The sequence below is a fragment of the Phoca vitulina genome, unplaced genomic scaffold (genome assembly GCF_004348235.1).
Source record: "Phoca vitulina isolate PV1807 unplaced genomic scaffold, GSC_HSeal_1.0 scaffold7, whole genome shotgun sequence".
Lineage (NCBI taxonomy): Eukaryota > Metazoa > Chordata > Mammalia > Carnivora > Phocidae > Phoca > Phoca vitulina.
Window position 1 is genome coordinate 36027015 of NW_022589710.1, and position 16372 is coordinate 36043386.

General features: G+C 39.7%; 1 protein-coding gene across 3 annotated transcripts in view; it reads left to right on the forward strand.

Moving 5' to 3' along the window:
• The window catches only part of SYNE2 (spectrin repeat containing nuclear envelope protein 2), a 315865-nt gene that overhangs the window by 179544 nt on the left and 119949 nt on the right, over window positions 1-16372 (forward strand). For all 3 annotated transcript variants that reach the window (XM_032405277.1, XM_032405280.1, XM_032405278.1), the window contains exons 52-57: window positions 1618-1883; window positions 3752-3920; window positions 6208-6363; window positions 8964-9104; window positions 10959-11141; window positions 11909-12046. In XM_032405277.1, the coding sequence (XP_032261168.1) occupies window positions 1618-1883; window positions 3752-3920; window positions 6208-6363; window positions 8964-9104; window positions 10959-11141; window positions 11909-12046 (1053 nt within the window). The remainder of the gene's footprint in view (window positions 1-1617; window positions 1884-3751; window positions 3921-6207; window positions 6364-8963; window positions 9105-10958; window positions 11142-11908; window positions 12047-16372) is intronic.

Genomic DNA, 16372 nt, shown 5'->3' on the forward strand with positions numbered 1-16372 from the left:
AAAGTGATCTCAGGGAACAGGGGTGGAGGATGAGGAGAACTGGAATGAGAAAGATCAGAACCTTTCGTTGCTTTACTCTTCTTGCGTCGTGGTTGCTGTGGTGGCTCCTTTATGGTTATCACTGGCATGGAAGCACCAAGAGATGCTCCCTTAAGTTCTGGGTTACAGACATACTTCTTTCAACTCTGATGTCTATTAGAAACCCTAGGTGTACAATTATCTCTGACAATACAGCAGTTCCTTTCTTTGCTTGCTGGTTCTCTGGCAGGGAGGTTGCAAAACAACCCGGTGGAACCCTCTTATCTCATTCCCTGGTGGAAATGTAGCTGCCTGCCTAAGAACTAGCGCTCTGATCCAACTGAATTTAGGGTTGAGGTGGTTGAAAGCATACATTCTGTAACTAGGTCTTTTCGAGAGGGGCCATCTGTACATATATCCATGTATTCTAGTGACCGGGGACTCCGTTGGCTCATAGGGCCCAAGTGGGAGGGCAGCTTATACCATTGCGTGACCTGCTGCAGACCTCCCTCACATTGGCAGCATTCGATAAATGGGTCTGAGCGATATTCTCAAGGAGAGCATACACTGCCTCCAAAATCCCAGTGGACACATCCAGTGCTGGGCCTCTTTCTTAAAGGTAGAGGTACAGGCTTGAACGACTTGATCTTTATGTTACGGAATTCTGGCATGCCCTAGACCACTGAGCTCCTGGAAACTTAATTTATGCTGGAATTCCTAAATTTTCATAGGCTTTATTTTTTACCCTTTGGCATCCAGGTTTTCATTCATCATTTCAATTAGCGTTGAATAAATGTAGTTGCCTGGTGTGATATTCTGTAATGTCAAGATTGCCAGATGCCTGACTCAGTTTGAACATTAGAGCAGGAGAGTTGACAGGGTTAGGGCAGAATGTGGTAAATGTATGGTGCAGCTAAGGTGAGGGCCACGGTGTTTGAGGAGGTGCATTAGAGGGATCTGATTTTCTGTGTCTTCGTTCTGGGGTCAAGGATGATAGAACTCCATTTTGCTGATACGCGATGTTATGTATTTCTGGGTTCTGCACATTGCCATGTTGACAAATACGTGATTAGTTAGGACTGCTTTCCCCTTGGTGTAGGTGTTAGGGTAACAAGGAAGTACCAGACTTACTTGTTTGAGCATAGAGGAATAGGATGTGAAAGAAAAGACCCCTGTAGAAAAATTACCCAGCAGTTGCCCAGCCGTTTATATAGTAGTTGCAGTTTGGTGGAGCTCATTCTAACTGGCTTATAGATATCTCAAGAGAAATAACTGCTTTCTGCAACTGAAATCTGAAGGAGAGAGAAATTATTTATGAAAATATTCAACAGTGTTTCCTTCAGCTCACGACAGCAATACTTCATTTTAATCTCATATCTGCATGATCAATGGCTGGGAACTCTGGGATTCCAATAGTGCAGGAATAATATTCCCAGTTAGAGGAAGACAGATACCACTTTGAGCGAGGATATGGCATTAGGAACCCTTTGAACAGCCAGTATACAAAAATTATGATGGCCAAGGTATGTTTCAGCTCCTTAAATGGTCCGAGTACATTTTAGTTATTTCAGTTCTCTTTTTTTTTGTTTGTTGAATTAGATTGAACGGGAAGCAATTATTTTAGATAATCTTCAAGAGGATCTCCCTGAAATTTCAAAAACAAAAGAGGCGGCCGCTACAGAAGAGCTTTGTGAGCTGCAAGACTCTTTATGCCATTACCAAGAAAATGTGGAGAAGCAGCAGCTGTTACTGACCTTACTTCTTCAGCGCATGAGAAGTATCCAGAATGCTCCCCAAAGCTTAGAGGCTATAAAGACGATTCCAGCATTTCAAGAGATTATATCGATGCAGGAACGATGCAACAAGTAAGACTTATGAAAAACTATTAAGGAAACGTGCCTGACAATTCAGGCTTAAAATTTAGAAAATACTGGATTTTGAAAATATAAAAATATACCATAATGACAAATGATATGATAGATTTGGGTTAACGCAGAAAAGTATAAAAAGGGTTGGAATGGTACATACCCTGTGGAAGACAGTATGGAGGTTCCTCACAAGATTAAAAATAGAAATACCATATGCTCCAAGAATCCCACTATTGGGTATTTGCCCAGGGAAAATGAAAACGTTACCTCAAAAGATACATGCACCCCTATGTTTATTGCAGCATTATTTACAATAGCCAAGACATGGAAGCAACCAAAGTGTCCATCAATAGACAAAAGGATGAGGAAAATATGGTATATGTACCCAATGAAATATTACACAGCTATAGAAAAGGATGAGATCATGCCACTTGAGACCACATGAATGGACCTAGAGGGTATTATACTAAGTGAAATAAGTCAATCTGAGAAAGACAAATACCATATGACTTCACTCATAAACTGGATCTCAAAAAAAAAAAAAAGAATAAACAAACAAAAAGCAGAACTGGAGGGGAGGGAGGGAGGTGGATGGGCAAAATGGGTGAAGGGGAGCGGGAGATATAGGCCTTTAGTTATGGACTAAGTCGGAATAAAAAGCAGATCATAAGGAATACAGTCAATTGTAATAGCGATGTAATGGGACAGATGGTGGCTATGCTTGTGGTGAGTTTAGAATAATGTATAAACCTGTCCAATCACTACATTGTGCACCAGAAACAAATGTAGCGTTGTGTGTCAACTATACTCAAGAAAAGCGGGGGGGTGGGGTGGGGTGGGGGGGATGGAAAAGATTAATAACAATAAAAACAAGCATATGTTCTCCATCCTGGTATCATTGAGGATGAATATCCTTTGAATTTTTTTCTTAATGTTTGCTGTTTTTCTATTCTAGTAATATATATTCACTATAGGAAGTTTAGGGAATGTGGAAAATTATAAAGATAAATATAAACCCCCCTTTAATTTTACCATTCAACAATAATCACTGCCAATCACTCATCTTTTTTCCTATGATTGTATTTTTAAACAAATTATGATCATAATACTATACTGTTTTGTTGTCTGCTAAATGATTTATCAGCATATCATGTTACCTATGCCATTAAATGTTCCTTAAAACATAACCATGTAATATTTCACATGTGAATATGCCATAATTTATTTAACCAAAGCCCTAATATAGAACTTTTAAATTATACATAATTTTTTTTTTTACTTTTGTAAAAACACTGTAGTGAATATTCTTATGCTAGAATCTCTGTCTGCGTCTGTGATTAATTCTTCGAGAAAGACGCCAAGAAGTAGAATGATTGGGTCAAGGGATATAATGTATTTACGGCTAGATATACTTACCAAATAACTCTCAGGAAAGATTGTACCCTCTTAAACTTCTCCACTAATAAGGTGGCTACATCCGCAGCAAATGGGGTCGGCTGAGATAAAAAGGCGAATGGGGTCATCTATCCCCAAAAGCCCACCCGTGACTCCATTCTCACCTCTAGGTCATATTCAGTTGAACTTGAGGATCACATGGAGAAAGTAGGATGGAGAGAGCAATTGGAATGTAAAGTGTGAAAAGAGGATATTTTGAGATGGAAGTTTAGAGAGATTTTTGATTGAGTGATAGAATTTGGTATATGTTTGTGTATGTAGTAAATAAATCATTGAAAACTGGTACTTTTTGCTCAGGAAAAAAAATCTTCTTTTGTGAACTATGCAGACATTGTGTTAATTGTTGAAATAAAACTATCTCACAAGAGAGCAGGATAGAGACACAATTTTATTTTGATGTTGTATGTTAGGCTTTTTCAGAAAGCTCAAGAAAATAAGGAATTGTTGGAGAATGAAATCCAAGAAAGACATTCTTTCACAAAAGAAATAATTACTTTGAAGAATTTATTTCAACAGACTGCAACTTCTTTTCAAAATATGGAATTACAAGACCACCCAGAAAAGGCAGAACAGTTTGAGGTAAGTGAGGAATGAAGTGAGGAACCAGTGAATGTGGCCGACACAGGTCTGCAATCTTGAATCCAAAGTCCTTGGGGCAGAGGTAACTTTGTGACTAGAGTGGAGGGAGTGGTCCAGGAGAGAGGAAAGCACATGCAAAGGCCCTGTGGCATGGTATGGGCCAAGCCATAAGAGATCACTGTGGCTAGAGTGCAGAGAATAAAGTTGAGAGCAGGGAGGTAGGCCAGGCTGGACCCAGCAGTCCTTTTTCAGTGGCTTTTCAGGTGTGTTTGGTGAACAGGGGCCCCAGAGCATTATTGAGTAGGGTGTTAAGACTACTGACTTTAGTAGGATGTATGATTTATCTCTGATAGGGGTGCAACTGTTTTTACTCCCAACACTTCTGACACCAAATGTGTGGGGGTTTTCTCCCAAGTCTCTTGAAGCCAACTAGGTGTCCTACAGTTCAGTTCAACAGTAACACTAACTAGCAGGAGTTAGCACAGACCACACAGATTAAGGGCTCACTTCCGCAAGACCACCCCCATTTCAGAAGCTAGTCACAAGTCCTGGGCCTCCTGTAATTCTGACTGACTCGCTATCGATCAGGGGTTCCCATGACCCCCTCCTCAGGTTTAATAATTTACTAGAACGGCTTATAGAAATCAGGAAAGCACTTTACTATTACTGGTAAAGGATACAACTGGGAATCAGCCAATAAAAGAGATGCATGGAGCAAGGTAAGTGGGTAGTCCAGGCCCTCTCTGGGTGTACCACTCTCCCAGCACCAACTCCAGATTCTCCATACCTCACTGATCAGGGGTTTTTATGGTAGTTCCATTATGGAGGCATGATTGGTTAAATCATTGGCCGTTGATAATTAACTCAACTTCAGCGCTTCGCCCCACCCTAGAGGTTGGGAATTGGGGCTGAAAATTCCAACCCTCTAATCACATGATTGGTTCCTCTGGCAACCAGGCCCCATCCTGAATCTCTCTAGAGGCGCCCCAAGAGTCATTCATTAGCATAAACTCAGGTATGGTTGAAAAGGGCTTGTTATAACAAAAGACACTCCTCTTACTCCTATCCAGGAAATTCCAAGGGTCTTAGAAGCTGTTCAGGAACCAGGGATGACAACCAAATATATCTCTTAAATCGCACTATCACAAGGGCTGTGCGCATCCTCCTGTGTTATTTGGGACCTCATTTTTTAAGAATGATTCCGGCCCAATGGTAACAAGCAAAACCGGCAATTGGAAGTTTACTCCAGAGTCACGCGCTGTTGTTAATCAGAGCTCAGTGTTGATAGAGGGAACTTACTCTCCCTCACCATGGGGAAGTTATCTGTGTGTAGCTCTGAATGAAGACCTATACTCTGACTAGGTCTAGATAAAACAGGATGGCACTATACTTCAAACTCCACCTTTGTCTGAATGGCATTGTTCTCTAACTTTCCATCTCTAGATTTGTTTTCGCTGAGGGTTAAGAAAAAGAAAACAGTGACACATCATGGAGTCATTCAAATTGTAATCATTCTTCAGTGCGGTGACTCAACCCATTAACACGAATAATGCTACTGAACAGCTACTGTAAAAACAAAACAAACCCCAAAAAACCACAGTAAAGTCAAGAAGTATTTTTCCACTTGATCTTTGGGAAACTTTCCCAAACAAATGAGTTTCTCCTTTATAATTAGTGCAGGAGAACGTAGATCAGATTTTGTTTCTAGGCCACAGCCAATAGACTATTTGTTCAGGTTTCTTTTATCTCCTAAAACCCACATTCTTTGCAGGGAACTGGAACCCTCCCTTTTGAAAGAAGTCGGCTCTGCTGGGCTGTCTAATTACATGAAAGCAGACACTTGTGCTTCAAGCCTAGGGCTTTTAGTGGCCTTGATCATTGTGATGATAATGTAGGAAGAAGCAGAAATGGCAACAAGTTAATAACAACAACAACAACAAAACTTCTTTGAAACTTTTTTGCTCCTTGGAGCTTTTTAGATCAAGACTGCAACGGAGATAGTTAAATCCTAGAGGTACTTTAGAAGCAGGAGATGTTGTAATGTCTTTTGAGGACAATGGTTTGACACTATGAAGAGGTATCAAATTTAATTCTTACACACTAGGAAGCATCATCTGACCAAACTGAGTATCTCTCGGGCCTTAATCGGCTTGTATCAGTAGTGAGGCTTTGTCATGCAAAGTGTGCTCATTTAAATCATAAGGATGTGCTGGAAAGCTGCTTTCACTTTTAGAGTTAAACTTTTTCCCCTTTCTGTGCCTATTTGAAACTCTCTTGATGATTTTAGGAGCTTCAAAGCATTTTTAAGAAAGGGAAGCTAACTTTTGAGAATATTATGGAAAAACTGCGAATCAAGTATTCTGAAATGTACACCCTAGTCCCTGCAGAGATTGACTCCCAGGTGGAAGAATGCAGAAAAGCTTTAGAAGACATAGATGAGAAGGTAATAATCCTTTGTATTAGTGTTATTATTTATGAGTTGAATGGGTATAAAGAAAAGATCATGTAATGTCACATTTTCATTTGCCCTGATTTCAGCTATGACTGTTTTTATAGAGTTTAGATAAGTGATAATTTTGTGTATTGACTATGGAGATAAAATTGCTCTAAATAAGTGACAGATAACAGAATTAGATAATGTGTTTATTTTTAGTTGTCAAGATGCTTAGCTTTTCTTCTCTTGCATTTAAAAGTAGAATTATAGATTAGCTTTTACTTGGCTTTTTTTTTTTTTAACTGGAGAATCACTTTAAAATATTGGACATGAATAATACTTTGCTTTAAAACTTACTGCCTGTGAATGTTTTGAAATTGCAACCAAGGACAATAAGAATATAAATTTCACAGCTCACTAGGAGTAGCATTTAACACACACTATCTTTTTGATGGTGGCAACACAGTTCTCACAGAACATAGCTGAGCAAATCTTTTTCCCCGAATGGATGAATCTGAAGATTGGAAGAAAGAGTGGGAAATGTTTCATAGTACTGGAGACCCAGGAGTTTAGCAAGACAAATTTATTGGATTATAGAAAGGCAGCTTACATCCAACGGAACAAAATTCTATTTGGTCCAGCATCCATTTGGTCCAGAAGGACTTTTGTATTGCTTTCAGGGATCATTTCTATAGTTAGTATTGCTTTTTGAAATCTGGGGTACCTCTAACTTAATACAATAGATTTTAAATGCAAACAGACACACAAAAAATCGTATTTCAAACTCAGTTAACTTCTTTGACAGATTTCTCAGGAAAATCTGACCCATGAGAAAACATGTAAGCTCCTAATATATATTTCTAAGAAATTTTGTTGATTTAACACACAAGAAAAACTGTTATGAGGTGCTTTCTCAAGAATCATGCACTATTGATTTTAAGACAATACTAAAGGTTTTGAGAGCAGCTAAATTTGTTTCCATGAATACTTCATGTGAAAATCCCTAACAAAGGGAATAATCAAAATCAATTTTAAATTTAGGGGTTGAAAGTTTCAGTGGTAACTTGTATGTTTGTAACAAATAGCAACTGATTTTTATTGTTAGATGTATCTGGAGGATCCAGGCAGACTCAGAACCATTTGGTGTAATTCGGAGGGCTGCTTACTTTTCCTACATCATGGTCTCTCCTAATGTACCTAAATTATATGCTTTTCTGCCAAGAGAATAACTGCCCCAAGGATCAGAAAATTTCACTTTGTAGTAATTTGTTGCATAGCAATAAAAAGCTATTACAGCAATTTAAAAACTAACATAGGATTAATTTTTTTTCCTAAAAATCTCGACTGCGTTATGGTCTGTGGAATAAAAACATTTTATAAAAGTATCAACATCCTGAAATGTGAAAAAGAGCCTGGGATTCCAGAGTCTGGTGACTCAGGGCTTCTCAGGACAAGTTCAACTGCTGCCTTGATTCGTGACCTTAAGCGAGTCAATTAGCCTGTGGTTAGTTTCTGCATCTGTGTACTATCTGCACTGAAAGGTTTTAGTCTTAATGGTTATACAGATATAGTCGGTTTTTTTTTTTTTAAAGATTTTATTTATTTGACAGAGAGAGACACAGTGAGAGAGGGAATATAAGCAGGAGGGGTGGGAGAGGGAGAAGCAGGCCTCCCGCGGAGCAGGGAGCCCGATGTGGGACTCGATCCCAGGACCCTGGGATCATGACCTGAGCCAAAGGCAGACGCTTAACGACTGAGCCACCCAGGCGCCCCGATATAGTCATTTTTAAAAGGGTTAAAGGATTATACACAAGCATAAACTATTATTTGGTTATTTAGTAGCTGCTGGGAGAAAGCCTTATCAACATAGCCTTAAAAAAATCAAACAAACCAAGAACAAGAACTAATCAGGTATTTGAAAAATGACATAGTCAGCATTCATCTGTTATCATTCCTAGCCCAAGTTATTTTCTTAAAAAATCATTCAGATAAAAAAATTACACTGTTTAGCAGCTAGATTTCTGATTGCTGTGAAAACATAATACTAGAAACATTCACACAGAGAAAAACTAAGCTTTGTGCATCCTCAAGGAAGAGCGAGTTTTAGGCTATTTCACCCAAATGAATATTACGGTGGGAATTAGATTTTTTTAAGTCCGCTTGAGAATAAGTTAGGTTTTATTGAATACAGTGCTGTGCAGGGGTCTTTCTCATAAAATGAGAGACTGTATGATGAACACTTATCCGCCTTGAATTTTTTCATATCATTTGCTCCATTGGGGTATGTCTCAGACAGCACAGTCAGTAGTTTGTACTCCGCATGGATCTGTAGTACAAACTGTGGATTACATTCAACACATTTTTGTTTGTTGATTTTATTTTCCTTTTTTTTTAGATTGGATTTAAAAGGTCAAGTCAGCACAGGCACCATTTCCTAGTCTGCTAATCTACTCTCTCATTAACGTATTAGCTAGTAGGGTTTGGGATGTTCCCCCTAGCCTATAAATAAAATTGCCTAACAGTGTGACTATCCATTTTGCCACCTGAACCTGTGGCTAGAGTATTGAAGACATCTGTGAGCCAAATATGTCTTTCTTTCATTGTAACAGATTAGTAATGAAGTTTTGAAAAGTTCGCCCTCATATACAATGAGTAGGAAAATAGAGGAAATTAACAATGGGCTTCACAATGTTGAAAAGATGCTGCAGCAGAAAAGCAAAAATATTGAGAAAGCTCAAGAAATTCAAAAGGTAACACCCTCCTTTAATTTCCCTCTGCATTTGGTGTTCCTCCTGTTCCTCAGTCCTCAGGGTGTGCTCTATGGGATGAATCCAAAGCACAGAGATCCTAATCCAGATCCACTGGGTCCCCCTTACTGAGTGTCCCCTGCAGAAGCTTGGTGGAGGAAGTTGCATTTAAGAACTGTTCTCAGTTGTTGGTTTTTTTTTGGGGGGGGGGGTAGGGGCAGAGAGAGAGGGAGGGGGAGACTCCCAAGCAGGCTCCATGCCCAGCACAGAACCTCACAACCCTGAGATCATGACCTGAGCTGAAACCAAGTGTCGGACACTTAACTGACTGAGCCATCCAGGCTCCCCAAGAACTGTTCTCAGTTTTTCCATGGTGGGAATATGCCTGAACCCCTGAGAGCCTGCAGTTGTGAACTAGCCTTTTCACAAGTAAAGGAGAGTAAGGACCTTATCCTGGGAAGACTGATATAAAAAATATTATATATAAATATCATATATAAAAAACAAAGCTAACATGTTTCTATGTTTGAGCATTTCTTGGAGTCTTTGTTTTCTAAGGTGGATTAACATGGGGAATATAATACAGAACATTTCTGAAATGTATTTGATTAAAAAATATATTTCAATAGGATTTGAATAGAATTAACAGCTTTTCTTTAGACTACAAGGAGAAACAGGAAAATAGAAATTCCAAATTTATTTTCCTTGTAAAATATCTTAGGAAATCAAGTGTTAGGTAAAACTATATGTAAGCATGATTTTCTACCATTAACTCCCTAGTAAACTTCAGCATGTGGAAAGCATTCTTATTCTAATCTAAATTTTAAGGAAGTATTTTATATGAATGGAGACTTTTAAAAATAGGTTAGAATATGCCTCACCATTGGACAAAATCTTGATTCTTTTTTTTTTTTTTTAAGATTTTATTTGTTTATTTGACAGAGAGAGACACAGCGAGAGAAGGAACACAAGCAGGGGGAGTGGGAGAGGGAGAAGCAGGCGTCCCACAGAGCAGGGAGCCCGATGCGGGGCTCGATCCCAGGACCCTGGGATCATGACCTGAGCCGAAGGCAGACGCTTAATGACTGAGCCACCCAGGCGCCACTTGATTCTTAATAAGTAGAGGAACCTAATTTAACCAGTACATTTTTCCTATTTCTAAAAATTTGGTTCTTAAGCAAATATTAAATAAGAATTAAATATTTTACCTTTGAGAGTTTCTCTGACCATACAAGTCCAGGTTTGAATCCAATCTACTGGATTCTTGAAGCCAAAAGCAGTCACTAAATTTTTTCCCACTGCATTAATCCTAAGTCAAAACTTTTTGTTAGTTTTATTTTTATACTTTTTTTTTTTTTTTAAAGTAGGCTCCATGCCCAATGTGGAGCCCAGTGCAGGCTTGAACTCAAGACCCTGAGATCAAGACCTGAGCTAAAACCAACTGAGCCACCCACACACCCCTATTTTTACACTTAATGAAATTGTTTTCTAGATTAAATACACACACACACACATATATATATGGTCTAAAAAGATTCGGGTATAACATAATGTTACCTCATCACTCTTGAAAGAGTAGGGTTATATTGACCTTGTTTGGTGTCATTTGTCTCTGGAAATGTCCAGGTCTCTCTGCACTCTTGCAGCTAATTCTGTACCTGAAACGAATACAGTTAGACTAAGAGACCTCAGAAAAGGTGTTTTTCAATTTAGGTCACAAGTGGTTTCTGGGCATAAGTGAAATAGCGTGCCTTTGATGTTTTGGTAGCATTCACAAGTGCAAATACGGTGCAAAAACTAGGAATTAACACGAGTCAGGACCTCTGCATTCAAAGTGACTATGATTTCCTTCTCCAGAAAATGTGGGACGAGCTAGACCTCTGGCATTCCAAGCTAAATGAGCTGGATTCTGAAGTGCAGGACATTGTTGAACAGGATCCAGGACAGGCTCAAGAATGGATGGATAACTTGATGATTCCTTTCCAGCAGTATCAGCAAGTCTCACAGAGAGCGGAATCTAGAACCTCACAGTTAAATAAGGTATGAGAGTAACACGTGATAACTACCCTTAGCTTGTGGTATTGAGAAGGCTTTGAAACAAAATGAAAGTAGATATTCAGAGACCGCCAGTTTCTCTTCAATTGCCAGTTTAAGGTACTGAAGCTAGAGCCACACGACAGGTTCAGGTGGGCACCGGGAGGATAGATTTAACAGCTGACACCAGCAGGAAGTCTGCCTGGACAGGCGGAAGCAAGTGTCCAGAAGCCAGACTGCTGCAGGAGTCCAGCTGAGCATTGGGCTTCCCAGTAGGTCATGGGCATTTCCGACAGGCAATCTCAAGAATCCCTGAGGGGAGCCAGCCACAAGAAAGAATGTCATTCAGGAACAAGATACTGTCTCCCACCTTTCCAAGTAGGGGTCGTGGTGGGTGAGTTGTACATGTGATCTAGCAAGAACGAGGCAGGAGCCTAGGCCCAGACGAACTGGGATATTAGAGGAAAAGGCCTCGTATGGGAGGACAAAACTCAAATCCAGTTTTGAGAATGAAGCATAAAATGGGAACCAGACGAGTTGCAAGGCTACCTGGGAACTGTTACTGAGACCTATAGCATTAGGGTAGAACTTCTTAAGTCCTTTCCATGTATGGTCAGGATTATTTGTCTTAAAAGTTAGAAAGGTCAAAACCTGGAGGGTGTGGGCGAGTCCCCCCAGGCACGGCCTGATTAGCAGTAACAAATTCTTCATTCAAGACTCCTTTGACTCAAGGAGAAGGTGTCAGACTCTTTGCTACGGCCTCTCTTTCACAGGCCACAATTAAGATGGAGGAATATCACGACCTTTTGAGGAGTACTGAGGCTTGGATAGAAAATACTGGCCGTTTGCTGGCCAATCCTGCTGACTATGACTCTTCAAAGGCGCTGAGTCAGCACGCCAGCACCCTTCAGGTGAGTGTTCTTTCTGCGTTCCCTGAGGGTCCTAGAATCTACATAATGGTTCGTGGTCTAGCTGACTATCGTGGTGCTTTTTCCCCTTCTTTCCCGAAAAACAACCTTATCTTCAACCATGCCAGATGGTAGAAGGAAGCTTGGAAGAGTGGCAGGCTCTAGACAGAAATTTTGGAGACAGGATCTAGTTCTTTCTGTCCTGACTCTTGGGTAATTTACTGTTTTCCTCCGTGGGCCTCAGTTTCCCCTATCTGTGAAGAAAGAATGTTGCAGTGATTGGTGTTGATGGTTTTGGTCAACAGAATTCTAAGATGGCTCCCAATATTGCTGTCTGCTGATGTACACAAGTGTATAACGCCGTCCTGCTAAGTGCAGGCAGGGATAGGAGAGTATGTGATGAATTAGCCACTCTATTAATTAGGTTACAGTATATGGCTAAGGTAATGGGTTAGTCACTCCCTTGAATAAATGATTAATCATGGTTATATGATTATAAGACTCCCTGAGAGCACACTGGAGAGTTCTCCAGCTGGCTTGATGAAGTAAGCTGCGATATTAGGGGAGGGCCAGGGGCCAGGACCCTCAGGCAGCCTTTAGAAGCTGAGAGTGACCCCCCCACCCCCCCAGTCAGTAGCCAGCAGGAAAACTGAGATCTCAGCCGTACAACTGAATTCTCCCAACAACCTAAGTGAACTTGGAAGAGAAACCTGTGCTCCAGATGGTACCTTGCGCAACCTTGTGGTAGCCTTTGATAACCAAGGACCCTCCTAAGCTATGCCTGTACTCTTGAGCCATGGAAACTAGGAGATAATACATTTGTTTTATTTTAAGCCACGAAGTTTGTGGCAATTAGTTACACAGCATTAGAAAACTAATCCATAGTTCCTTCCAGTTACAGCATGCTGTGATTCCAAACATTCTGTCATTTTGGTGCCCGATGTCTCCATGCTAGTTTACAAAGACCAAACAAATGAGGGTATTTTCTTACCTGGGGCCATGACTAAAAGAGATCTTCCAGATGCCAAGTATTGGCTTAAGTTTTACTGTGAAGGCGTATTTCCTTCTCTCATATTATTCAACCATAAGAAAGAATCTCTTAGGAAAAGGTTTATTCTATCACAGTTTTTAGAATAATCAGACCTCAACGTTGATCCAGCTCCTTTTTATATCTTTAGACTAGCACAATATATTCCCAAGAGAACAGCTGACTTCATACCTCCCTGATGTTTGAGATTTGTTGGCCCCTTTTGCCCTGTGATTGCCTTGTGGTAACTGTTATAAAGATGCCGTCTTTCAGCCACTTGTTTCTTTCTTCCCCTTGCCTGTGATTTCTGCCCCCACCTCTCGGGCTGGCTTTCCATGTCCCCATAGCATGTCCTCTTTTATTTTAAGTTGCCTGTATTTTTTACCATTTTCAAGGAGTTTGCAAAGACAGAAAAGAGGAATTAATACTCTTTTCCTCAGATGCTTGTTCTGAGATAAAAAAATTTTTTGTCAAGAGTGAACTCAAGAGGTACCTGGCTGGCTCAGTTGGTTAAGTGTCTGCCTTCAGCTCAGGTCATGTTATCAGGGTCCTGGGATCGAGCCCCACATTGGGCTTCTCTGCTCAGCGGGGAGCCTGGTTCTCCCTCTCCCTCTGCCGCTCCCCCTGCTCATGCTCTCCCGCTCTCTGTCAAATAAATAAATGGAATCTTTAAAAAAAGAGTGAACTCAGGCAAAAGCATCTAGACTTTTGCTACCTTCTACTGACACAAATGTAATGTGTAGAAGTATCTCTTAAACTGTTCAGAACATCCTAATTTGCTGGCCTTGGTTTATGAACTAGAACTTAGTGGAACTCTAGTTTATGAGCTAGAGGAAGTAGGCACAAAGGGAGTTTGATTTACCTCAGAAAGCATCCTCATAAATCCTCCAATGGGAAATAAGTCTCAAACAACTAGTTATATGTGAAATTCCCATTTTTTCCTATTTTGAAAATAGTTGTCCTATTTTTAAGATATCCTTTTCTATTTTTCTAGCATTACCAGGCATTGATTTTTTTTTTTAAAGATTTTGTTTTTATTTATTTGACAGAGAGAAAGAGAGAGCACAAGTAGGCAGAGCAGCAGGGAAAGGGAGAGGGAGAGGGAGAAGCAGGCTCCCTGCCGAGCAGGGACCCCGATGTGGGGCTCGATCCCAGGACCCTGGGATCATGACTTGAGCCAAAGGAGATGCTTAACCAACTGAGCCACCCAGGCATCCCAAGATTTCTGTTTTAATTGCACTATAACCTTCTACCTGGATTGTATTTGTTAATATAGGTTTTTATAACCCAAAGATGATTCTAGAGAGACGGCTGTTGTAATTAAGAATCGTTGAAACATAAATTGTCATTGTAAAAATAGAAAAACAACTTGTTTTTTAATAAATTTCATCGAGGTATAATTTACATATAGTAAAATACATCATATGTGTGTATATATATGTACATACATATATAGATATATATATTTTATTTTATTTTATTTTATTATTATTATTTTTTATATATATATTTTAAAGTAAACTCTATACCCAATGTGGGGCTTGAACTCATGACCCCAAGATTAAGAGTTGCATGTGCTACCAACTAAGCCCACCAGGTGCACCAAAATACACCTATTTTAAGTGTGCGACATCGAGTTTTGATGAAGGTATACAATTGTGTAACCACCACCACCATCAATATAAAGGACATCTCCATCACCCCAAAAAGTTTCCTCTGTCTCCTGCAGTCAGTCCCCTTTCACCAATCTTTAGCCCTATGAATCACTCACTCACTGTTTTCTATTAATATAGTTTGGCCTTTTCCACAATGTCCTATAAATAGAATCATACAATATGTATCTTTTATACCTGACTTCTTTTACTTGGCATAATGTTTTCAAGATTCATCCAGGTTGTTAATGTTTATAGATAGTTCATTCTTTTGCTTGGTGAGTAGTGTCCCATTTATGGAAATATGCAATATGTTAATCCCTTCACCAGTTAATGGACATTTGGCTTGTTTCAAGTTTGGGGCTGTGCTAGGTTAGCAGCTTAAGACAATAAACATTGATTACCTCCATTTCTGTGGGTCAGGAATTCAAGCATGGCTTAGCTGAGTGCCTCTGGCTCAAGGTCTCATAAGAATGCAGTCAAGCCTCAGTTTGGGTGAGGGAAAAGACAGGATGCACTTCCAAGGTCATTCACTTGGCTATTAGCAGGCCTCAGAAGATGTACTTCCATGTACAGACATGTGGCCCTCTGCCACAAGGCTGCCTCATGGCATGAAGTTGACTTCCCTCACTATGAACAATCTAAAAGAGGGAGCCCCCAGGACAAAAACAGTCTTTTTATAACCTAATCTTGGAAGTGACATCTCAGTAAGTAAATCAGTAAAGCCAATAGTAAATAAGCAAGTAAATCAGTAAGCCCAGCCTACCTTCAAAGGAGCTGATTATAAGGGCATGGATATCAGGAGGTGGGGATTAGGAGGGTCCACTTAGGAGCTCCCCATCACAGGCTACTGTGAGCAAAGCTGCTGTGAACGTTCATATACAGATCTTTGTGTGGATGTATGTCTTCATGTCGTATCATTTGGTAAATACCTAGGAGTATGATTGCTGGCTTTTATAGTAAGTATTTAACTGAATAAGAAACTGTCAAATTGTTTTCCAAAATGGCTGGACCATTTTCAGCCCGCTGACCATGTGAGTTCTAATTGCTCCATATTCTCATCTGCACTTGATAGTATCTGTCTTTTAAATTTTAGCCATTCTAGTGATATGTGGTGGTATCTCATGGGATGGTTTAAATGGCCTTTCTTTATGAGTAACTACTTATTTATTTGAATGTAATTTACTTATGTGTTTGTCATTTGTATACTTCCTTTGTGATATGTCTGTTGAATTTTTTAATTGGGCTGTTTGTCTATTATTGAATTGTAAATGTTATTTATAAAATATTCTAAAAACCAACCCTTTATCAGATATATGATTTACAAATATTCTCCTGGTCTGTGGCTTGCCTTTTCATTCTCAGTCTTGTCTTTCAGAGAGCAAATGTTAGGTATTTGATGGAGTCCAATTTATCAATATTTTTCTTTTATGGCATATAGCCTTTTGTGTTGTATCTAAGGAGTCTTTACCTAACCCAGGGTCACAAGGGTCTCCTCCTGCCTTTTCTTCTAGAAATTTTATAGTTTTAACTCTTAGATCAATTTCAGGTTTGTTTTTGAATATGGTATGAAGGTTCATTTTTTTCTATGGGTTCTGAGTGTTCCAGCACCATTTGTTGAAAAGACTCACCATTGAATTACTTTGGTAC